Source organism: Heterodontus francisci, chromosome 9 (genome assembly GCF_036365525.1).
Source record: "Heterodontus francisci isolate sHetFra1 chromosome 9, sHetFra1.hap1, whole genome shotgun sequence".
In the NCBI taxonomy this organism is placed as follows: domain Eukaryota; kingdom Metazoa; phylum Chordata; class Chondrichthyes; order Heterodontiformes; family Heterodontidae; genus Heterodontus; species Heterodontus francisci.
The window spans coordinates 19,720,109-19,745,969 of NC_090379.1; the positions used below are offsets into that span (position 1 = coordinate 19,720,109).

Genomic DNA, 25,861 nt, shown 5'->3' on the forward strand with positions numbered 1-25,861 from the left:
ATTACTGTTTCTCCTGTCAGTCTTTGGTTCCATTCTACCCTGGCTAGATCCCATCTCATCGCATTGAAATTAGCCCAGTTCCAATCAAGGCATTCTACCATATGTCCTTCATTGCTCTTCTCCATTACTAATACAAACCTTGTGCAACAATGATCACTCTTACCCATGTGCTCCCCCACATCCACTTGGCCCACTTCCCAGCACCAGATCCAACAATACCTCCTTGCTAGTTATGGAGATATTAGGGCTGATGACTAAAAGCTTGGTCAAAGTGGTAGGTTTTAAGGATCCTCTTAAAAGAGGAAAGCGCGGTAGAGAGCTAGAGAGGTTTAGGGCGTCTGGCCTAGGCAGTAGGGATGTTCAGGAGGTCAAATTAGATGAGTGCAGATATCTCAGACAGTTGTGGGGGCTGGAGGAGATTACAGAGATAGAGGGGGGGTGAGGCCATGGAGGGATCTGAAAATGAGGGTGAGAATTTTAAAATTGAAATATTGCTTAACCGGGAGACCGTGTAGGTCAGCGAGTACAGGGGTAATGGGTGAACGATACTTGGTGCAAGGTAAGGCATGGACAGCAGAGTTTTGGATGACCTCAGTTTTATGGAGGGTAGACTATGGGAATCAAGTCAGGAGTGCATTAGAGTCAGAGCTATACAGCACAGAAACAGGTCCTTTGGCCCACCGTGTCCATGCCCGCCAATAAGCACCTAACTATTCTAATCCCATTTTCCAGCACTTGGCCCGTAGCCTTGAAATAGCCAAATCTAAAGTTAACAAAGACATGGATGGCTGCTGAAAAACTCAATGTGCTGAAGCTGGGGCGGAGTTGGGCGATGTTATGGAGGTGAAATAGCCAGACTTAGTGATATGTTTACAAAGTTAATCTCCGGGTCAAAGATGGCATCAAGGTTGCAAGCAGTCTGGTTCAGCCTCAGACAGTTGCCAGGGAGAGGGATGGAGTTGGTGGCTGTAGTTTGTAGGGTAGGATCAAGGATCTTCAGTCTTAATTGGTGGAAATTTCTGCTTATCCAGTACTAGATGTCAGACATCCAGTCTGATAATTTTAGAGACAGTGGAGGAGTCGAAAGGGGTGTTGGCGAGGCAAAGCTGGGTATCGTCAGCTTGCATGCGAAAACTAACAGTGTTTTCGAATGATGTCACCAAGGGGCAGCATGTCGATGAGCAATAGGAGGGGCCAAGGATAGATGCTTGGGAACGCCAGAGGTAATGGTGCGGGAGCAGGAAGAGAAGCCATTGCAGGTGAAAACGATAGATAAGAATGAAGCAGGTGAGAACAGTCGCACCCAGCTCAATAACAGTGGAGAGACATGGAGGAGGTTGGGTTGATCAACCAAGTCAAAGGCTGCAGGTAGGTCAAGAAGGACATGGAGGGATAGCTTACCTTTGTCATAGTCATGTAGGATGTCATTTGTGACTTTGATAACCATTTCGGTACTGTGGCAGGGGCAGAAACCTGATTGGAAGAATTCAAGCGTGGAGTTCTGGGAAAGATGGGCATGGATTTGGACTGCAACTACATGCTCAAGGACTTTAAACAGGAAATAGAGGTTGCACTGAGGTTTTTCTTGAGGAGAGGGATGATGACAGCAGGTTTGATGGGGAGGGGGACAGTACCTAAAGAGAGAGAACCATTGACAGTATCAGCTAACATGGAGACCAGGAGGGTAAGTTGGGTGGTCAGCAGTTTAGTGGGAATAGGATCGAGGGAGAAGGAGGTGGGTCTCATGGGCAAGATCAGCTCAGAGGGAGGAGAGAAACGAGCAGACAATAAGAGTTCAGGGCTAGGGCAGGGAGAGCTTTAGAGGAAGCCCAAGTCCTCAGCATATATCAAAAACAACAGTGGTCCTAGTCCTGAACCTTGGGGAACTGCACTGTATACCTCCCTCCAGTCTGAAAAATAGTCATTCATCACAACTCCAAATTTACAAAGGAAACATCTGTGGGTCTATGTGAAAGAAATCAGGGGAGTGGGACTAATTGGATAGCTCTTCAAAGAGACAGTAGAGGTGCAATGGGCTGAATGGCCTCCTTCTGTGCTGTGTGATTCTATATGCTTCTAGTCCCCACCAATTGAACTGCCTGCGTTTAAACCAGCCAGGAAGCACTCAACATTTTCATTATTGCAAACGATACTGCTTATTTTTCTTAATTGACACCACATACTTCTGACAGAAATGGTTGTTCTCTCAGTAGTTGTCACCTAATTAAGGTGCAATGAACTTGTCTACTTGGTCACGGATGTTTGGTTAACAGCTTGCACTGTTCAACTCTGACTGCAGTAGCAAAGTAAATTACAGCTCATTATGGTCCAAAGTACTAACCAGCCATCAAATAATCTTTCATCTGTGTAGCACGACCATCTCCACCCATCCTTACTATTGGACTTCAGTTCATTTAGTTTTCAGTTTTCTGACAACACCTACATCAGAAACATTCTCAAATATTCTAAACCATGACACCCTTCTAGAGGAATAGCTGAAACTTGATTAAAAAATAATTTATGCCTGTTGACACTTCAGCATTAAATCGCTTTCACTGACAGTCGTTCTTTCTTCTGAACATGAGTGTTGCAGATGGAGATAGCTGGTAGGGATCATATGTTTGGAAGATGGTGTCAAAGAAGATTTGGCAAGTTGCCGCAGTGCATCTTGTAGATGGTACACACTATTGCCACTGTTCACCGGTGGTGGAGGGAGTGAATGATTAAGATGGTGGATGGAGTGCCAAACAAGTGGGCTGCTTTGTCCTGGATGGCGTTGAGCTTGTTGAGTGTTGTTACAGCTGCGCCCATCCAGGCAAGTGGAGAATATTCCGTCACACTCCTGACTTGTGCCTTGCAGGTGGTGGACAGGCTTTGGAGAGTCACGAGGTGAGTTACTCGCTGCAGGATTCCTAGCCTCTGACCTGTTCTTGTAGCCATGGTATTTGTGACTGGTCCAATTAAGTTTCTGGTCAATGGTGACCCCCAGGATGTTAGTGGGGGATTCAGTGATGATAATGCTGTTGAATGTCAAGGGGATTTGTTTAGATTCTCTCTTGTTGGAGATGGTCATCGCCTGTCACTTGTGCGAATGTTACTTGCTGCTTATCAGCTCAAGCCTGGATGCTGTCAGGTCTTGCTGCATGCGGACATGGACTGCTTCAGCACCTGTGGAGTTTCGACTGGAACTGAACACTGCAATCATCAGGGAACATCCCCACTTCTGACCTTATGATAGAAGAAAGGTCATTGATGAAGCAGCTGAAGATAGTTGGGCCTAGCATACTGCCCTGAAAACCCCTGCAGCGATGTCCCGAGGCTGAGATGATTGTCCTCCAACGACCACAACCATCTTCCTTTGTGCTAGGAGAAAGAGAAAAAAAAGGGAAGCTTATGAGCGATACTGGAAGCTCAAGATTGCAGAAAGTCTAGAGGAGTGTAAAGTTTATAGGGGGTGAAATCAAAAATGAAATTAGGAAAGCAAAGAGAGGGCGTGTAAAAATATTGGTGAATAAAATCAAGGAAAATGCAAAGATTTTTTATAAATGCATAAGAAGCAATAGGATAACTAAAGAAAGAATAGGGCCTATTAGGGACCATAAGGATCACCTGTGTGTGGAGGCAGAGGGCATTGGCATGGTTCTTTATGAATACATTCTGTCTTTTTTGACAAGAGAGGGACGATACAGACATTGCATTCATGGAGGAGGACTGTGAAATATTCCATGAAATTAGCATAGTGAGAGGAAGTATTAAGGGATTTGACCACTTTGAAAGTGGATAAATCCCCAAGACCAGACGACGTATATCCTGGGCTGTTAAAGGAAGCAAAAGAAGAAACTGACCATCATTTTCCAATCTTTGCTGACTACAGGTTTGGTGCCAGAGGACTGGAGGACAGCTAACATTGTACCATAGATTAAAAGGCAGAAAGGGATAGACGGAGTAGTTACAGGTCAGTCCACCTAACCTCGGTGGGAAAATTATTGGAAAAATTTGAGGGATGGGATAAATCTTTTAGAAAGACATGGATTAATCAAAGACAGTCGGCACAGATTTGTTAAGGGAAGGTCATGTCTGACTAACATGATTGAATGTTTTGAGGAGGTAACAAGGAGGTTGGATGAGGATCGTGCATTTGATGTAATCTATATGGATTTTAAGGAGCCTCCTTAAACAGTGTTCAAATCACACGCAGCTTCCACAGTGCGAAGTGCGACACAGACCACTCCCTGGTGTGCAGCAAGGTTAGACTCCGACCAAAGAAGTTGCATCATTCCGAGCAGAAGGGCCACCCGCGCATCAACACGAGCAGAATTTCTCACCTACAGCTGTTACAAAAATTTCTAAACTTGCTTGTAACAGCCCTTCAAAACACTCCCACAGGGGATGCTGAGACCAAGTGGGCCCACATTAGAGACTCCATCTATGAGTCAGCTTTGACCACCTACAGCAAATGTGCGAAGAGAAATGCAGACTGGTTTCAATCTCATAATGAAGAGCTGGAACCTGCCATAGCCGCTAAGCGCATTGCACTGCTGAACTACAAGAAAGCCCCCAGCGAGCTAACATCCATAGCACGTAAAGTAGCCAGAAGCACTGCACAAAGAACAGCCAGGCGCTGCGCAAATGACTATTGGCAACACCTATGCAGTCATATCCAGCTGGCCTCAGACACCGGAAACATCAGAGGAATGTATGATGGCGTTAAGAGAGCTTTTGGGCCAACCGTCAAGAAGATCGCCCCCCTCAAGTCTATATCAGGGAACATAATCACTGACCAACGCAAGCAAATGGACCGCTGGGTTGAGCACTACCTGGAACTGTACTCCAGGGAGAATGTTGTCACTGAGACCGCCCTCAATGCAGCCCAGTCTCTACCAGTCATGGATGAGCTGGACGTACAGCCAACAAAATCGGACCTCAGTGATGCCATTGATTCTCTAGCCAGTGGAAAAGCCCCTGGGAAGGACAGCATTACCCCTGAAATAATCAAGAGTGCCAAGCCTGCTATACCCTCAGCACTACATGAACTGCTATGCCTGTGCTGGGACGAGGGAGCAGTACCTCAGGACATGCGCGATGCCAATATCATCACCCTCTATAAAAACAAAGGTGACCGCGGTGACTGCAACAACTACCGTGGAATCTCCCTGCTCAGCATAGTGGGGAAAGTCTTTGCTCGAGTCGCTTTAAACAGGCTCCAGAAGCTGGCCGAGCGCGTCTACCCTGAGGCACAGTGTGGCTTTCAAGCAGAGAGATCGACCATTGACATGCTGTTCTCCCTTCATCAACTACAGGAGAAATGCCGCGAACAACAGATGCCCCTCTACATTGCTTTCATTGATCTCACCAAAGCCTTTGACCTTGTCAGCAGACGTGATCTCTTCAGACTACTAGAAAAGATTGGATGTCCACCAAAGCTAAGTATCATCACCTCATTCCATGACAATATGAAAGGCACAATTCAACATAGCGGCACCTCATCAGACCCCTTTCCTATCCTGAGTGGCGTGAAACAGGGCTGTGTTCTTGCACCCACACTTTTTGGGATTTTCTTCTCACTGCTGCTCTCACATGCGTTCAAGTCCTCTGAAGAAGGAATTTTCCTCCACACAAGATCAGGGGGCAGGTTGTTCAACCTTGCCCGTCTAAGAGCGAAGTCCAAAGTATGGAAAGTCCTCATCAGGGAACCCCTCTTTGCTGACGATGCTGCTTTAACATCTCACACTGAAGAGTGCCTGCAGAGTCTCATCGACAGGTTTGCGGCTGCCTGCATCGAATTTGGCCTAACCATCAGCCTCAAGAAAACGAACATCATGGGACAGGACGTCAGAAATGCTCCATCCATCAATATTGGCGACCACGCTCTGGAAGTGGTTCAAGAGTTCACCTACCTAGGCTCAACTATCACCAGTAACCTGTCTCTAGATGCAGAAATCAACAAGCGCATGGGAAAGGCTTCCACTGCTATGTCCAGACTGGCCAAGAGAGTGTGGGAAAATGGTGCACTGACACGGAACACAAAAGTCCGAGTGTATCAAGCCTGTGTCCTCAGTACCTTGCTCTACGGCAGCGAGGCCTGGACAACGTATATCAGCCAAGAGCGACGTCTCAATTCATTCCATCTTCGTGCATCCGGAGAATACTTGGCATCAGGTGGCAGGACCGTATCTCCAACACAGAAGTCCTCAAGACGGCCAACATCCCCAGCTTATACACACTACTGAGCCAGCGGCGCTTGAGATGGCTTGGCCATGTGAGCCGCATGGAAGATGGCAGGATCCCCAAAGACACATTGTACAGCGAGCTCGCCACTGGTATCAGACCCACCGGCCGTCCATGTCTCCGCTTTAAAGACGTCTGCAAACGCGACATGAAGTCCTGTGACATTGATCACAAGTCGTGGGAGTCAGTTGCCAGCGTTCGCCAGAGCTGGCGGGCAGCCATAAAGGCGGGGCTAAAGAGTGGCGAGTCAAAAAGACTTGGTAGTTGGCAGGAAAAAAGACAGAAGCACAAGGGGAGAGCCAACTGTGTAACAGCCCCGACAACCAAATTTTTCTGCAGCACCTGTGGAAGAGCCTGTCACTCTAGAATTGGCCTTTATAGCCACTCCATGGCGCTGCTTCACAAACCACTGACCACCTCCAGGCACTTACCCATTGTCTCTTGAGATAAGGAGGCCAAAGAAATATGGATTTTAGCAAGGCTTTTGATAAGGTCCCATATGGCAGATTGGTAACGGAAGTCAATGCCCATGGGATCTAAGGCAAAGTGCAGATTGGATTTAAAATTGGCTGAGGCAGCAAGTGAAGGGTAACATGCGAATATACGAATTAGGAGTAGGCCACTTGGCCCTTCAATAAGATTATGGCAGATATGATTGTAACCTCAACTCCACATTCCTGTCTACCCCTGATATCCTGTTGACCCCCCCCCCCACCCCCAACCCACCTTGCTTTATCAAGACTCTATCTACCTCTGCCTTAAAAAAATTCAAAGACTCTGCTTCCAGTGCCTTTTGATGAAGAGAGTTCCAAAGACTCACGACCCTCTGACAGAAAAAATTTCTCATCTGTGTCTTAAATGGGTGACCCCTTATTTTTAAATAGTGACCTCTAGTTCTAGATTCTGCCACAAGAGAAAACATCCTTTCCACATCTATCCTGTCCGGATGCCTCAGGATCTTGTATGTTTCAACCAAGTCACGTCTTACTCTTCTAAACTGCAGCGGATACAAGCCTAGCCTGTCCAACCTTTCCTCATAAGACAACCCACCCATTCCATCTATTAATCTAGTAAACCACCCCTAAACTGCTTCCAATGCACTTATATCCTTCCTTAAATAAGGAGACCAGTACTGTGCACAGTAATCCAGATGTGGTCTCACCAATGCCTGTATAACTGAAGCATAACCTCCCTACATTTGTGTTCTATTCCCCTCTCAATAAATGATAACATTCTATTAGCTTTCCTAATTACGTGCTGTACCTGCATACTAACCTTTTGCGATTCATTCACTAGGACACCCAGATTCCTCTGCATCTCTGAGCTCTGCAATCTCCATTTAGATAATATGCTGCTTTATACTCTTCCTGCCAAAAAGGACAATTTCACACTTTCCCACATTATACTCCATTTGCCAGATCTGTAATGGTTGATGTGTGTTTTTGTGATTAGAAGGCTGTTTCCAGTGGGGTTCTACAGGGCTCAGTACAAGGTCCCTTGCATTTTGTGGTATATATCAATGATTTGGACTTGAAAGTAGGGGGTATGATTAAGAGGTTTGCAGGTGATACAAAAATTGGTTGTGTGGTTGATAATGAAGAAGAAAGTTGTAGATTGTAGGAAGATATCAATGGACTGTGGGTGGAACAGTGGCAAATGGAGTTGACTCTGGAGAATGTGAGGTAATGCATTTTGGGAAGGCTAACAAGGCAAGGAATGCACAATAAATGGTAGGATAATGGTAGGGTGGCACAGTGGCGCAGTGGTTAGCGCCGCAGCCTCACAGCTCCAGCGACCCGGGTTCAATTCTGGGTACTGCCTGTGTGGAGTTTGCAAGTTCTCCTTGTGTCTGCGTGGGTTTCCTCCGGGTGCTCTGGTTTCCTCCCACAGCCAAAAAGACTTGCAGGTTGATAGGTAAATTGGCCACTATAAATTGCCACTAGTATAGGTAGGTGGTAGGGGAATATAGGGACAGGTGAGGATGTGGTAGGAATATGGGATTAGTGTAGGATTAGTATAAATGGGTGGTTAATGGTCGGCACAGACTCGGTGGGCAGAAGGGCCTGTTTCAGTGCTGTATCTCTAAATCTAAATCTATAAATCTAAAATAATGAGCAATGAAGAGGAACAGAGAGACCTTGGAGTATATCCACAGATCCCTAAAGGTGGCTGGACAGGTATATAAGATGGTCAAGAAGGCATTCAGGATACTTGCCTTTATTAGCCAAGGCATAGAATAGAAGAGCAGGGAGGTTATACTGGAATTGTATATAAAACTAGTTAGACCACAGCTGGAGTACTGTGTGCAGTTCTGGTCAATGCACTATAGAAAATATGTGATTGCACTGGAAAGGGTATGGAGGAGATTTACAGGGATGTTGCCTGGACTGAAGAATAGTCTCAGGTTCCTTTTTCTTTGGAGCAGAGGAGATCTCATTGAAGTGTATAAAATTGTGGGGTCTGGATAGAGTGAATAGGAAGGCTCTATTCTCCTTGCTTGAAGGGTCCATAACCAGGGATCATAAATTTAGGGTAAAAGGTAGGAGATTTAGAGAGGATTCGAAGGGAAAGTTTTTCACCTAGAGGGTGGTGGGGGGTCTGGAACACACTGCCTGAAAAGGTGGTGAAGGCAGAAACCCTCAACATTTAAAATGTACTTGGATATGCACATGAAGTGCCGTAACCTATAAGGCTATGGACCAAGAGCTGTAAAGTGGGATTAGGCTGGATGGCTACTTGTCGGCCGGTGCGGACATGATGGGCCGAATGGCTGCTTTCCATGCTGTAAATCTCTATCATTCTACAATGCCACTGGAGAGTTTTTTCCCCTTATTCCCATTGACTTGAATTTTATTCAAGCTCCTTGATTCCACACTCAGTCAAATGCTACCATGATGTCAATGGCAATCACCCTCATCTCACTTCTGGAATTGAGCTCTGGTCCATGGATGGACCAAAGCTGTAAGGAGGCTTGGAGCCGAGTGGTAGAACCCAAACTGAGCATTGCTGAGCGGGTTATTGGTAAGAGCCGCTTGATAGCACTGTCGACGACACTTTCCATCATTTTGCTGACAGTTGAGAGTGGACGGATGGGACGGTAATTAGCTGGGTCAGATTTGTCTCGCTTTTTGTAGATAGGACATACCTGGGCAATTTTCCACGTTGTTGAGTAGAGGTCAGAGTTATAGCGGTACTGGTATAGCTTGGCTAGAGGTGCAGCTAACTCTGGAGCACAAGTCTTTGGTACTACAGCCCGTATGTTGTTGAGGCCCTTAGCCTATGATGTATCCAGTGCACTGAGCTATTTCTTGATATCACATGGAATGAATCGAATTGGCTGAAGACTGGCATCTGTGATGCTGGGGACCTCAGGAGGAGGCTGAGATGGATCATCCACTCAGCACTTCTGGCTGAAGATGTTTGCAAATGTCTCAGCTTTGTCTTTTGCACTGACATGCTGGGCTCCCCCATTATTGAGGATGGGGATGTTCGTGGAGCCTCCTTCCCCTATTGGTTGTTTAATTGTCCATTGTCATTCGCAACTGGATTTGGCAGGACTGCGGAGCTTTGACCTGATTAGACCTATATAAAACACTAATTCGACCCTAGTTGGAGTGTGGTGTCCAATTCTGGGCACCACTCTTTGGGAAGAACAAGAAGGCTTCGGAGAGGGTACAGAAGTGATTTATTAGAATGGTTCTAAGGATGAAGGATTAAGGTTATGTTGGTAGAGTGGAGAAGCTGTGTTCTTAGAGCAGAGAAAGCAAAGAGGAGATTCAATAGAGATGTTTAAAATGATGAAGGGTTTAGATAAGCTAAGTAAAGAGAAACTATTTCCAATGGCTGAATGTTCAATAAGGAGAAGGCACAGATTTAAGATGATTGGCAATGGAATCAGTGGCGACATGAGGAAAAGCTTTTGTATGCAATGAGTGGTTAGGATTTGGAATGCACTGCCTGATAAGCTGCTGGATACAGATTTAGTAGTAGCTGTCAAAGGGAATTGGATAAATAGAAACATAGAAAATAGGAGTAAGAGCAGGGCCTACTCCACCATTCAAAAAAGATCATGGCTGATTGTCTAATTCAGTACCCTGTTCCCACTTTCTCCCCATATCCCTTGATTCTTTTGGCATTAAGAAATATATCTATCTCCTTCTTGAATATATTTAATGACTTGGCCTCCACTGCCTTCTGTGGTAGAGAATTCCACAGGTTCGCCACCTTCCGAGTGAAGAAATTTCTCCTCATTGCGGTTCTAAATGGCATACCCCGTATCCTGAGACTGTGACCCCTGGTTCTGGACTCCCCAGCCATCGGGAACATCCTCCATGCATCTCGCCTGTCTAGTCCTGTTAGAATTTTCTAGGTTTCTGAGATACCCTCTCATTCTTCTAAACTCTAGTGAATATAGGCCAAGTCGACCCAATTTCTCCTCATACGTCAATCCTGCCATCCCAGGAATCAGCCTGGTAAATCTTCTTTGCACTCCCTCCATGGCAAGAACATCCTTCCTCAGAGAAGGAGACCAAAACTGCACACAATACTCCAGATGTGGTCTCACCAAGGCCCTGTATAACTGCAGTAAGACATCCTTGCTGCTGTACTCAAATCCTCTCGCTATGAAGGCCAACATACCATTCACCTTCCTAACTGCTTGCTGCACCTGAATGCTTGCCTTCAGTGACTGGTGTACAAGGACACCCAGGTCTCATTGCACCTCCCCCTTTCCCAATCTATCACCATTCAGATAATCTGCCTTTCTATTTTTACAACCAAAGTGGATAACCTCACATTTATCCACGTTATACTGCATCTGCCATGCATTTGCCCACTCACTCAACTTGTCCAAATCACATTGGAGCCTCTTTACATCTCCTCACAGCTCACATTCTTCCCCCACCCCCAGCTTTGTGTCATCTGCAAAGTTGGAAATGTTACATTTAGTTCCCTCACCCAAGTTATTAATATATTTTGTGAATAGCTGGGGCCCAAGCACTGATCCCTGCAGTACCCCACTAGTCACTGCCTGCCAACCGGAAAAAGACCTGTTTATTCCTACTCTGTTTCCTGTCTGTCAACCAATTCTCAATCCATGCCAGTATATTACCCCCAATCCCATGTGCTTTAATTTTGCACACTAATCTCTTAATTGGGACCTTATCAAAAACCTTCTGAAAATCCAAATACACCACATCCACTGGTTCTCCCTTATTTATTCTACTAGTTACATCCTCAAAAAAAAACTGCAGTAGATCTGTTGAGCAGGATTTGTCTTTTGTAAACCCGTGCTGACTTTGTCCAATCCCGTTTATGCTTTCCAGACTTGAAGACATACGTGAAGGAGAAAAAATTGTAGGGTTATGCAACAAGAACGGGGGAGTGGAACTAACTGGATTACACTTTGAAAGAGCCAGTACAGAACGCAATAGTCAATATTCTGATTCGATAAAATATATGCACAGTAGAAACCTGGCAGAGGTGATGAAAGTAGTATGGAATGTTACCAGATGCGTGTGAGAGGAATGCGTGTAATCAAAACCATCAGATTCTTAAAACTGCAAGCGTTTTGAGAATTTCATGGGTTAGCAAAACTGTTCATGTTGCAAGGGGAAAAATCAATCCAAAAAAAAACCTGACGGGGATAGTTTTAAAACCTGCTCATTTGTCATCAAAATCTGTGGTGATTACTATGTAATAATCTGTGATTACCATGCAACCTTACTTTGTCTTTCCCTCTCTCCAGTACGTGTTCGATTATCATGATGGTGATGTGTTTGGCTGTGTTGCAGACATTGGATGGATCACTGGGCACAGCTATGTTGTGTATGGGCCTCTGTGCAATGGAGGAACCACAGTGCTATTTGAGAGCACCCCTGTCTACCCCAACCCAGGTAATGACAACATGAGCTTGCTCATCTCTATAGCGCCCCTCATGTATAGACATCTCAAAGCGCTTTCTCCCTCCCTCTCCTGTTTCAAGGGTACTGCATGTTACTGGTCTAATTATCCAGTGGCCATGAGTTCAAATCCCACCATGGCATCTTGAGAATTTTAATTCTGTCTTTAAAAGCTGGAAATAAAAAGTTGGTGTCAGTATAAGTGACCTTGAAGCTGCAGGATTGTCATTAAAACCCAACTGGTTCACTGATGTTCTTTTAGAACATAACATAAGAAATAGGAGCAGGAGTAGGCCATTCAGCCCCTCAAGCCTGCCCCACCATTCAATAAGATCATGGCTGATCTGTCCCAGGCCTCAAATCCTCTTTCAGGCCTGCTCCGCATAACCCTCAACTCCCCAAGATTTCAAAAATCTATCTACCACCCCCTTAAATACATTTAGTGACCTAGCCTCCACAACACTGAGGCAGAGAATTCCAGAGATTCACCACCCTCTGAGTGAAGAAATTCCTTTGCATCTCAATTTTAGATGAGTGTCCCCTTATTCTGTAACTATGTCCCCTAGTTCGAGATTCCCCCACTAGCGGAAACATCTTCTCAATAGCTACCCTGTCAAACCCCCTTAGAATCTTGTATGTTTCAATAAGATCACCTCTCAATCTTCTAAACTCCAATGAATAGAGGTCTAACCTGTTTAGTTCTTCTTGATAAGACAACCCCTTCATCCCAGGAATCAGCCTCGTGAACCTTTTCTGAACTGCCTCCAATGCTAGTATATCCTTCCTTAAATACGAGGACCAAAATTGTACACAGTACTCCAGGTGTGGCCTCACCAACACCCTGTACAGTTGTAACAAGACTTCCCTATTTTTAAACTCTAACCCCCCCTAGCAATAAAGGCCAAAATTCCATTAGCCTTCCTAATTACTTGCTGCACCTGCATGCCAACTTTGTGTTTCGTGTACAAGAACACCCAGATTCCTCTGTATTGCAGTATTTTGTAGTCTTTCTCCATCTAAATAATCTGCCTTTTTATTCTTCCTACCAACTGAACTCCATCTGCCGAGTTTTTGCCCACTCACTTAACCTATCTATATCCCTTTGCTTTTATTCCAGGGAGTGGAATTCTGCAGAGTTCCTTGTTCAGAGTTATGGAATAGATAGTCTGTGCTTGTTTGCAATAATATGTTACACAAGGTAATGGAGACTGCAAGGGGAGACTTTCAGATACTACAGGAATGAGCTTTGATTGGGGCAAATGGCCTTTCTCACCCCTGTCTTTTCTTATCTTCTAACGACATTCACACCAGCTGATGTTTGAGTGAGGCAGTAGGCTCCAGGGCAACATCCTCTGGGATTGATTGTAATCAATAAAGAATTGAGCTGATTGCTTCAGATAACTGATTCCAGATTTAGAAATGGTGCATGACAGTCTTTAACCTGCAATGTGAGGTCCCAATTGTAGTACTTGCATGGTGATCGACCAAAAGGGTTTCTTTCTTCCCTTAAAGGGACCATGCTTCTACACTAGAGAAGCTTACAGGCTTTTCAGATTCATCAATCCTCCTCTGTAAAGCATTAATGAGACTGTACTTCAGATTATCTGAAGAAATAAGGATTCAGAGAAGAGCAGTGAAGAAGAAACCAAGTTTCCGATGTGAGTTTAAGTTAAATCTATTTTCACTTTGGGCGGGGGAGAGGAGAAGAAAATGGAGGGACATCCTCTAACCTGTTAAAATAGTCCAAATGTAGCCACTAATTCTGGATCAAATCAAAAGAACGTGATCATAGAGTGAGTAGTTCTTAGAGGAAGGAGAGTTCAGGGGCAAACTTGTTTCTTTTTACAGAACGAATAGAAGAAAGAAAAAGATGACTTGTGTTTACATAGCACCTTTCATGACTTCAGGATTTCCCAAAGTGCTTTACAGTCAAACTTACTCTTTGAAGCGTAGCCTCTGTTGTAATGTAGGAAATGCAGCAGCTGATTTACACACAGCAAGCTCCCACAAACAGCAATGTGACAATGACCAAATAATGTTTTTATGATATTTGAGGAATAAATATTAGCCAGGACACCGGGGATAACTCCTCAGCATGTGCCATTGCCTCTTCTACATCAACCTTAGAAGGCAGGCTGGGTCTTGGTTTAACAGCTCAGCTGAAAGACAGCACCTCCAACAGTGTAGCAGTCCCTCAGTACTGCACGGGACTGTCAGCCTAGATTGTGTGCTGTAGAATAAGTTTTTCATGTGCTTAGTGATGCAATGAGAATCCACCCCTCCTCTCTAACCTGCTGCCATGGTAACCATTCTGTGGGAGTCTCAAAGCAGTTCACACCTGAGTCCAGGATTCCAATCTAGAGAGAGACAATGAAGTTAGAACATAATAAATAGGAGCAAGATTAGGCCATATGGAGTCTCGAGCTTGCTCTGCCATTCAGTTCAATTATGGCTGATCTTTTATCTCGAATCCACTTTCCTGCCCTGTCCCTAAGTCCCTACAACAACAACTTGCATTTATATAGTGCCTTTAACAAATAAAACACCCAAAGATGCTTCACAGGAGCATTATAAAGTAAAATTTGACACTAAGCCACAAAAGGTGATATTTGGGAAAATGGCCAAAAGCTTGGTCAAAGAGGTAGGCTTTAAGGATTGTCTTAGAGGGGGGAAGAGGTGTAGTGAGGGAATTCCAGAGCTTAGGGCCTCGGCAACTGAAGGCACAGCCACCAATGGTGGAATGATTAAAATCAGGAATACACAAGAGGCCAGAATTGAGAAGCGGAGATCTAGGAGGGTTGTAGGGCTGGAGGAGATTAGAGATAGGGAGCGGTGAGACCACAAAGGGATTTGAAAACAAGGCTGAGAATTTTAAAACCAAGGTGTTGCTTAACCAGGAGCCCATATAGTTCAGCAAGTCCATGGGTGTTAGGAGAACGGGACTTGGTGCGATTAAGGCACAGGCTGCAGAGTTCTAGATGACCTCAAGTTTACAGAAGGCAGAACTAGGGAGGCAGTCAGGAGTGCATTGGAATAGTCAAGTCTAAAGGTAACAAAGGCATTGATGAGGGTTCAGCAGCAAATGATCTGAGGTGGGGCAGTCAGGTGATTTTATTGAGGTGGAACAAGATGGTTTAATGGCCTGAATATGAGGTTAGAAGCTCATCTTGGGAAAACCGATCACAATTAGACTTTCATATTCTATGACTATAAACAAGTCACAAGGTCAGACTCCTGACAAAATTTGTATTTATATTCCTGGGTCTGTTTTTACACTAGGACAGCTTTATGTAGCTTTTTTCAGAGGGCAAAGTTTTGATAAAGTTTTCAGTGAAGGAATAAGTAGAAATCCTGTATTTAAAGAAATACTGTTGCAACTGTATCTCTATGACTCTAATAAAGATACTAATTTGAGTGCAAATGTTTTGCAGGTCTCTGACACCAAGATTGTGAACGACTGGTTTAGTATCAGACAATTGCCAGGGAGAGGCATGGAGTCAGTAGCTGGGGAATGGGGTTTATAGCAGGCACCAAAGACAATGGCTTTGTTCTTTCCAATATTTAATTGGAGGGAATTGCTCTCATCCAGTGCTGGATATTAGATAATTTAGCAACAGTGGAGGAGTCAAGCCAAGTGGTGGTGAGGTAGAGCTGGGTGTCGTCAGCCTACATGTGAAAACTGACGTGGTGTTTCGGATGATGTCGCTGATGGGCAGCATGTAGATGAAAAATAAGAGGGAGCCAAGGATAGATCCTGGGGGGGCACCAGAGGTAACGGTGCGGGAGCAGGAAGAGAAGCCATTGTAGGTGATATTCTGGCTATGATTAGATGGATAAGAATGGAACCAGGCAAGTCAGACAGCCTGATCATAGAGTGAGGTGTCATTCCTTAACGAGGAAGGAACGTGCAGGGGAATAGTTTGGTTTTCAATCACTACCTTTTTATTTACGGAACAAATACAGCCCACTGAGCTGGGCCAAGAACCATAAGAGTGAATTATGTACATTGTGGTGATCGATTAACAAAATAACAAACTTGTTTATTGACTTGTGCCTCTGTACCTTTCTGGAGCCTAGGAGTTACCTCTGGTGATAGTCTGAAATCCCTCAGTCCCCTGGTTTCAACACAAGTTAACACCTCAGTTAAAATAAAACTGAGGAATGTCAGATGAAATGTGATAGGAGGTTAGTCAGTATTGGCCCCGAGATTTATCACTGACAATACAATAGTATTAGCAGAGACCTGCAAAATATTTGCACTCAAATTAGTATCTTTATTGCAACAGTATTTCTTTAAATTCAAGATTTCTAATTATTCTTTCGCTAAAAAGTTTGACAGAAACAAAACTTCTCACTCTGGGGGAAAAAAGCTACTTAAAGTTGTCCATGTGTTAAAAACAGGCCTAGGAATATAAATATAAATTTTGTCAGGAGTCTGGCCTTGTGGCTTGTTTATAGTCAGAATATGAAAGTCTAATTGGGAACTCTTTTTTTTTTCCTGAGTTGAAAAGATATGTTTACATCTGATAGGCTCAATATTATTTGAGAAATAAACACTCAAATCTGCCTGTTATAATTTCAGCATCTATCATCGAAAAAAACAGCTTCCCAACTACCAGTCTTGTTCCACGATGAAGTGCTTGTTTGGATTCCAGTTTCGTAGTAACATTATCATTGCTTCTTCCTTGAGTCTAAGTTTGTATGGTGACATGCCCATTGGAGTTAGACTGTGTAGACACTCTGGAGGGTATAGACTGTTATTATCATCTTCGACTATGGAATTAACACTGATGTAGTCTTTTAATTCACCTGACCGGTTTTGTAAAACTTTTTCATTCAAATCTAGTGAATCTTCATTTTTAGCACAAAGGGTCGGTTTCGAATAATAGTTGTATCAAAGAATTGTCCCCGCCATTTTGCTGCACTTAACCAATTACATCATGTCAACCATCCATCCCATGACATTCCAACTTTCCCACATCAACCCTCTCATGATAGTCCCATCCCATTCCTTCCATCCTTCCCATACCAACCCCATCCTACCTGCCATCCCCACCCTTCCCTTCAATCCCATTTCATTCCTCACGGAAGGAATCATTCCAGCCAGGGTAACTTTGTTGTTGGGCTCCCCTTACCTTCTGCTGTTTTTGTTCTCCGCCAACCACCAGCCATGCCGCCATCACTGACCGTTGGCAGCCATTGTGTGTGTCACATGCTCCAGTCCTCTGCATGCCCCACATTCCTCCATGTACTCCAGCCACCTTCCCCCAAATGAACTCGCCAACAGACAGACACTTAAACTGACCAAACAGTCTGGACAAACAAAAACTGAGTAGTATTATTGGTATATTGTGGAAAAATAACTCTTCATTAGAAACTGTCGCAGAAGCATCACGTGATGACTGCTCATATCGCCCTGACCTTGTGTGGCATGTCAATGCACGCTTTCAGACCTGGGATTCCTACCCTATAAAAGTTGGTGTGCTCAGTATCTCTCCACTCCACCTTCGTCTGGAGCTCAGTTCCTTGATTGTAGAATTGGGATGCGGAGTTAACCACTCGTTAACGTAGACCATGTCATGCTAGTTCACTTTACCCAGAACAGTAGAACCAAAGGTCAAGGCCTGATCTTGAAGAGGTGGGGATGGCTGGAATTCAAAACTAATTGGTAGGAAACAATATTGGCCTCCATTGTAGCCTAACCCATCCATTGAGAAAGTGATGGGATCGGGTGCAATGTTGGCTTTACATCCCGCCTAATTTTACTAGACATTAAAGTCAGTGGAAAGTAACATTGGCTGGGGTTAAAGCAAACATTTCACCCGATCCCGTGGATCAGCAGGTTAAGTTAAAATTACCCCCAATATTTCAGGGAAGGGGGGGGAATCAATCAATGGAACAGGCTCCGCAGGGAGATGGTGGAAACAGTTAATATTGATTCATCCAAATGCAAATTGGATAGATTTCTTCCAGGGAATATTTGGGAATATAGTATGATTAATTTGATGGTGAGTGTAGCATTGCTTTGGAGGAAAAAGCTATGGTTCCCAAAGCTCTCCACCAGTGGCCCTCATGTCTGGGTCTGTTGTAGACAAATTGATTAGTCAACAACTCCCATTATCATTGCTTCATGTGACTACCAGCATGGTAGAAGGCGAATTAGGTGGGCCTTTGTCCTGTTTCTCATCTAGCAATCCCTCTGTTGGGCCAGAGTTACTGCAGTGTGCAGCAGGCTGGAAGGAATCTGTATCCTGCCTGTTGGTACTTGGTACAATTTCTGCAAATGCTCCCAGCAGTCACGAGCTTTGTGGGATAGCTGCCTTCTGTCATACTTGCCTCTCTGGCTGTTCCAAAAATAACTTAAAACAATCCCTGTACAGCTCATCAGGTTTTCCCGGTGAGTAGCTGACTCACAACAACAAGAAGTAATATCCCAGAATTAGCTGTAAAGCAGGAAATTGAAGGGAGCGAGGAAATCAAGAAAATTACAATCACCAGGGAAGTGGTACTGAGAAAATTGTTGGAGCTGTGGGCTGACACGTCCCCGGATCCTGATGGACTTCATCCTAGGGTCTGAAAAGAAGTGGCTAGTGAGATAGTTGATGCTTGGTTTTAATTTTCCAAAATTCCCTAGATTCAGGGGAAGGTTCCATTAGATTGGAAAATAGCAAATGTTATTCAAAAAGGGAGGGAGACAGAAAGCAGGAAACTACAGGCCAGTTAGCTTGTCATCTGTCTTAGGGAAAATGTTAGAAGCTAATGTTAAAGACGTTCTAGTAGGAAAATTCCAGGTAATCAGGCAGAGTAAACATGGTTTTGTGAAAGAGAAGCCATGTTTAACCAATTTATTGGACTTTGTTAAAGAAGTAACATGTGCTGTGGATAAAGGGGAACTGGTGGATGTATTGTACTTAGATTTCCAGAAGGCATTTGATAAAGTGCTACATCAAAGGTTATTGTGGAATGTGAAAGTTCATGGTGTAGGGGGTAACTTACTGGCATGGATAGAAGATTGGCTAGCTAACAGAAAACAGAGGGTAGTCAAAATGGGTTATTTTCTGGTTGGCAAGCTGTAATAAGTGGTGTGCTGCAGGAATCTGTGCTGGGGCCTCAACTTTCTACAATTTATATAAATGATTTGGATGAAGGGACCGAAGGTCTGGTTGCTAAATTTGCTGATGACACAAAGATAGGTGGGAAAGTAAGTTGTGAAGAGGACATAAGGAGGCTACAAAGGGATATGGGAGGTTAGGTGAGTGGGCAGAGATCTGGCAAATGGAGTATAATGTGGAAAAATGTGAAATGGTCCATTTTGGCAGGAAGAATAAAAAAGAAGCATATTATCTAAATGGTGAGAGATTGCAGATCTGAGGTGCAGAGGGATCTGGGTGTCCTAGTGCATGAATTGCAAAAGGTTAGTATGTAGGTACAGCAAGTTATTAGGAAAGCTAATAGAATGTTATCATTTATCGCGAGGGGAATTGAATACAAAAGTAGGGAGGTTATGCTTCAGTTATATAGAACATTGGTGAGACCACTTCTGGAGTACTGTGTGAAGTATTGGTCTCCTTATTTAAGGAAGGATGTAAATGCATTAGCAGTTCAGAGAATGCTTACTAGAATGGTCTTCAGAGGAAAGGTTGGACAGGCTGGAGCTTAGAAGAGTAAGAGGCGACTTGATTGAAACACAAGATCCTGAGGGGTCTTGACAGGGTGGATGTGGAAAGGATGTTTCCCCTTGTGAGAATCTAGAACTAGGGGGTCACTGTTTAAAAATAAGGAGTCAGTCATTTAAGACAGAGGAATTTTTTCTCTGTGGGTCATGAGTCTTTGGAACTCTCTTCCTCAAAAGGCAATGGAAGCAGGGCCTTTAAATATTTTTAAGGCAGAGGTAGTTAGGTTCTTGATGAGCAAGGGGGTGAAAGGTTATTGGGAGTAGGCGGGAATGTGGAGTTGAAGTTACAATCAGATCAACCATGATCTTATTGAATGGCGGAGCAGTCTTCAGGGGCCGAGTGGCCTACTCCTCCTAATTTGTATGTTTATAACACCTTTTATATTTTCATAGCCCCTTTAACATAATAAAAGTCCCAAGGTGCTTCACAGGAGTATAATGAAACCAAATATCTCATCCACTTGAAGAGTTTCAGACTCCCCTCTTGCTCTAAGTTCAGTTAGCTAATCTGAGGGGAGGCAGCAGTAGGGGGCACTGCATTTATCCTCCGCATCTTTGGGTTACAGTACCTGCTTTAATTCGCTATCCAACAGCAACTGTAACTTGCATTTATATAGCGCCTTTGATGTAGAAAAGCAGTCCCAAAGTACATCACAAAATAGAAAAGAAAGATTCCTATCCAGTGAACTGGAAGTCCATGCAATGAGGATAGAATCAGGTTTGACTGTGATCCCCCTGTGGCTGAATAGCCCTAAAGCACAGACTGTCGAGGCAAACGTATAAAGGATAGTTCTTTTTGCCCTCTGTTTAGGCCGTTACTGGGAGACGGTTGAAAGATTAAAGATCAACCAGTTCTATGGGGCTCCCACAGCAATCCGACTCCTGCTGAAGTATGGAGACACCTGGGTGAAGTCACATGATCGGTCTTCGCTGAAAACACTGGGCTCAGGTAGGTACACAGCATTTCAGTGACAATGTGCATGTCCAGCGTGATGGAACCGTGCATTTGGGCTTTCAGAGGTTTCGCTGTTCAATGTTGCCCTGCTCGGGGGCAGTGCTCAGGGAGGCCAAGGCATCAACACTTGCCTTTCCCCAGCCAACTGATCTCAGAAACCGCCCCAGAGGAGCTGCACGATGGTAGATTACTTGCCAACTCTGTCGGTCCTTGTGTTCCTGTAATCCGGCTTCGAGCAATGACACAGAAGCTAATCCCCAATAGGTCAATGAATTGTAGAACAAACCGCACAGAAGGAGGCCATTTGGCCCATCTTGCCTGTACCAGTTATCTAATTAGTTCCACTCCCTTGCTCTTGCCCCAAAGCCCGACAGATTTTTTTTCTTTCAAGTATTTATCATCTTTTGCAATTTTCCATTGAATCTAACACCCTTTCAGCCAGTGCATTCCAGATCATAACAGCTCACTGTGTAAAAAAAAAAATTCTCCTCATCTCCCTCCTGGTTGTTTTTGACAATTATGTTAAATCTTTCCACTCTGGTGAGCGACCTGCTTGCCATTTACTCTATCAAAACCCCTCAATTTCAAAAACATCTATTATAGCTCCCCTTAACTGACTCTGCTCTAAGGAGAACAATCCCAACTTCCCTAGTCATTCCACATAACTGAAGTCCCTCATTCCTGGTACCATTCCAGTAAATCTCCTCTGCACCCTCTCCAAGGCCCTGAAATCCTTCCTAAAATGTGGTGCCCAGTAATCGGGACAAAACTCCAGCTGAGGCTGAACCAGTGTTGTATAAAGGTTTCGTATGGTTATTCATGGTTATATTGTCAATGACTGAGTGCTCCTGTAGCACTATCTGACTTGTAACTTTACATCTCCTTCAGAGTATTTCACAGGACAGAGGTCAAACTCTTTTGACTCAACTCTTAAAAAGTGCCAACTGTCGAAAGAAAAAAAAAAGTATTTAAAGGGGCACAACTAATGAAACCTAAATCATATAAAAGAAACCAAACTTAATAAATTCAATAATAATATTGCTTCCAATGTTGACTATGCCCTCAGCTCCAGCGGCGCCCACCGGTCACGGAAGGCCTCAAGTGTACTAGCGGACACTGCGTGCTCCCTTTCCAGGACTACTCAGCATCAAGCAAAGCTTCAGAAGAGAGTCAGGCAGAGCGACCCTGTTCATGGGCCGAGCCCAACCTGGACCTGTGGTTGGTCACACTTTGGCCAGGCCCACGAGCAGGCCCTCTGACCTGTTCACCATGCCCCCATCTCCACACCAGTGCAGAGGCTGAAGTCTCTTTAATGGTGGTCCATAGAGGAGCTTTGCTGATCTAACAGTTGCTCCACATACCTCGCTGCGTGGGAAGGGTTTTTTGCTGAGTAATAAAGTCAAACTGAGGCAAACACTGCAACATTTATTCACGGGAGCTGCTTGAAGAATGACCAGACCTCAGCTGACTGGAGTGTACACTTGATATTATCTTGTTCCCACCAAGACTGGTTAGCAGGGAATTAGATACATTCTTGGAAAGCAAAAATAAAATGCAGGAATATGGGGGAGGAGCAGGGGAGTTGGATTAATTGGACTCTTTCAAAGAGCCGGCACAGGCACGATGGGTTGAATGGCCTCCTTATGTTACTGGAGCCATGGCGTTCCAGAATTCAGTTACTAGATTCAGGATCTGCATCAACATATGTATTTGGAAATGAATGAAAGTAACTCCTTTGCTCAGTTTGACCCTTGACTTTTCAGTTGGAGAGCCCATCAACTCCGAGGCTTGGAACTGGTATTACAAAGTGGTTGGGGATGGCAGATGTCCAGTGGTGGATACTTGGTGGCAGACAGGTAAGAGGGTATAGCTAATGTAGGTCTGTTATGATAGACACCATGTAAGACCCATGCCCCAGTGTCTATGGTATTTAATATTGGGGGTCAGGGACACTGGAAGCAGAAAGGATCAGAACTGTTTCACATACACCAGTCCAGCAATCTTCCATTTGTGATCTCAGCTGTATTGCTGGGTGAAGGTACAGAATGAAGATCGGGTACACCATCTTAGGGTGGGAGCAAAATTCAAAGGCTGATTTCGTCCTGGCACTATGCATTCTGCTGCATCAACCTGTAGTCTTAATGAAAGAAAGACTTGCATTTATATAGCGTCTTTTAAAGACTTCAGGACGTCCCAAAGTGCTTTACTGCCAATGAATACGTTTTTTGCAGTGTAATCACAGTTGTAATGGAGGAAGTGTGGAAGACCATTTGTGCACAGCAAGCTCCCACAGCCACAACGTGATAATGGCCAGATAATGTGTTTTTGTGATGCTGATGTGGGGAAGGGATAAATATTGGCCAAGACACCAGGGTGGTTGGGGGTGGGGGGAAATCACCAGCTTATATAGATCATGGTTTGTAGAGTTCTAGATATAGAGATGTTCCCTTTTGTATACTCCAAGCACTGTCTCTGGTGGGTTGTATTGAAGGTGTGCGCTCAGACTGTCAGAGGCAGTAATAAGATCACTTATTGACAGGCAGTCATTTGGGACATTGGAACAGGAGCAGGCCATTCAAAATCGTCTTCTGGTGCTGAGCTCCAATTAATTGTGAAACTTGGTCACTTTTGAATGATGCAAGTCCCACCGCCAGAAGGGACAGTGGGTTCATGGAAGATCCCGGGATAAAAATAAGTACACTGTAAGCTTAAATATAAAATTGAAATGATAATGTAAGATAGGACGAGGGCAAGGGAAGTAACAATTTTGAAAGTGGTAATTTTTTAATAAATGTAACTTCTACTTCTTCCCAGCCCTGTCCCCTCTCCTGTTGACATCTTGCTGTGATGTGGGTATTGGGTGCCCTCTGGTGTATAGTCGCATGGGTTCTGTAATATGGGCCTATATTTTCAAGGGTCTGTGATGACATTAGCATAAGTGGGCTCAATCTCCTGATACTCAAACTTCAAGAGCATGCAGTGTCAGGGTGGCTAGAGTGCCTGAGAGATACTGTTCAATTATGTGACTTAGTCAGGGGGCCTCTGCACAATGCATTCTTAACACTGTAACTGCTGCACAAACCTTTGAGGTGCTCGGACTGATTAATAACCGCACGGAGCTGTCAGCCTGGCAGGATATCTGGGAAAGTTGAATGGGAAGCCTGACCGAGTTGAGAGATATGCAACTCAGCTTTAAAATGCTGCAATCCGGGGGTCTGTGCTGTGATTGGAAACCACTGCAGCTGTCCTAGCAACTGTTCATGTCACTGAGATTTCCAGCCTTAAAGTAGCGTCGTCTGCACAGAAAAATGTCTGGCAAGTTTCTCAGAGAAGGGCTTGAAGAGCTTGTCATATGATGTTGCAGCTTTTCCCTGTTTAGTTGCTTGGTGGCCAGTGTCAAATTGTGTTTTTCATGAACGGTCCGAAGTGCACATATTGCTTTGGAGGCAAACCTGGCAGTCATTTCTGCATAGAGCAGCAATGAGTCAGTGAATCTGTCTTGTGGGCATGTTATTTGAGAGAGGAATATTCACCAGGATTCTGGGAAAGTTCCCTGCTCCTCTCTAAATATCGGTGAATGAGGAATATTCATCAGGGTTCTAGTTAGGATTGTCAGTGCTGGTTGGACATATTCCTGGATGATTCATCACATGACCTTCTGCCTCCAACTGCCTCAGCCTGTCCCACCCCCACACTTCCGCCATTGGTCGACCAACATGCCCATTCTTGTGCGCTGCCCTGCCCCCTTCCCATGCCAATTGGGAAGTGAACAGATTCTTGGTTCCCCGATTGGATGATTACCGGCTGTCAGTCACACAGCATTTATTGCCATCTCCAATCTTTTCTTATAACTATTATGTGAAAGTTCTCAAAGAAAACAAAACAAAGCACAATTTTATTTTGAATGTCCCAATGATTTTTCTCCCTGGTTATTCGCACGATTGACCTGGAGATCAATCTTTAATCCCTGGAGACTTCAGGACAATCCTGGAGGGTTGACGACCCTAATTCTGGGAGTTTCCCACTCCCCTTAAATACCAGAGAGTATTTCCAGTGGCAGGAGGGTCGGTTACCAGAGGGCACAGATTTAAGATGATTGGCCAAAGAGCTGAAGGCAACATGAGGAAACATTTATATACATTTGTTATATCTGGAATGTTCTGCGTGAAAGTAGGCTTCAATAGTAATGTTCAAAAGGGAATTGGATCAATACTTGAAAGGAAAATAAAATACAGGAGTATGGGGCAAGAGCAGGGAAGTGGAACTAATTTGATTGGTCTTTCAAAGAGCCAGCACAGGCACAATAAGCTGAGTGGTCTCCTTCTCTGCTGCATCATTCTATGATCCTATGCTTCAGAGAGGCCCCAGGTTAATTGCTGGTCTTAAATGCAGGGGGCATGATTAAGATGATATGTCAATAACCAAGAGACATAGATTTAAGGTAAGGGGCAGGAGGTTTAGAGGGGATTTGAGGAAAAAATATTTCACCCAGAGGATGGTTGGAATCTGGAATGCACTGCCTGCAGGGGTGGTAGAGGCAGGAATCCTCACAACATTTAAGAAGTATTTAGATGAGCACTTGAAACACCATAGCATACAAGGCTACGGGCCAAGTGCTGGAAAATGGGATTAAAATAGTTAAGTGCTTGATGGCCAGCACAGACAAGATGGGCAGCAGGGCCTGTTTCTGTGCTGTATAACTCTATGACTCTATGAAAATTGGCTGTGTGGTTGATAGTGAGGAAGAAAGCTGTAACCTGCAAGAAGATGGCAATGGACTATTGAGGTGGGCAGAAAAGTGGCAAATGGAATTCAATCCAGAGAAGTGTGAGGTATTGTGTTTGGGGAAGGCTAACAAAACAAGGAATACACAAATAAATAGCAGGGTACTGAAGTGTAGAGGAACAGGGACCTTGGAGTGCACGTCCATAGATTCCTGAAGGTGACCGAATGGGTATATACGATGGTCAAGAAGGCATGTGGGAGACTTTCCTTTATTGGCCGAGGCATAGAGTACAAGAACAAGGAGGTTATGCTAGCACTAGTTAGACAGCAGCTAGAGTACTACATACAATTCTGATCATTGCAAGAAGGATCTGATCG

The 25,861-nt window shown here is 44.4% G+C and overlaps 1 protein-coding gene across 1 annotated transcript in view; it reads left to right on the forward strand.

The window, feature by feature from the left end:
• LOC137373434 (acetyl-coenzyme A synthetase 2-like, mitochondrial) overlaps positions 1–25,861 on the forward strand; it is a 77,521-nt gene that overhangs the window by 31,959 nt on the left and 19,701 nt on the right. The window contains exons 6-8 of the mRNA XM_068038258.1: positions 11,975–12,122; positions 20,615–20,752; positions 22,522–22,614. Coding sequence (XP_067894359.1) covers positions 11,975–12,122; positions 20,615–20,752; positions 22,522–22,614 — 379 coding nt within the window. The remainder of the gene's footprint in view (positions 1–11,974; positions 12,123–20,614; positions 20,753–22,521; positions 22,615–25,861) is intronic.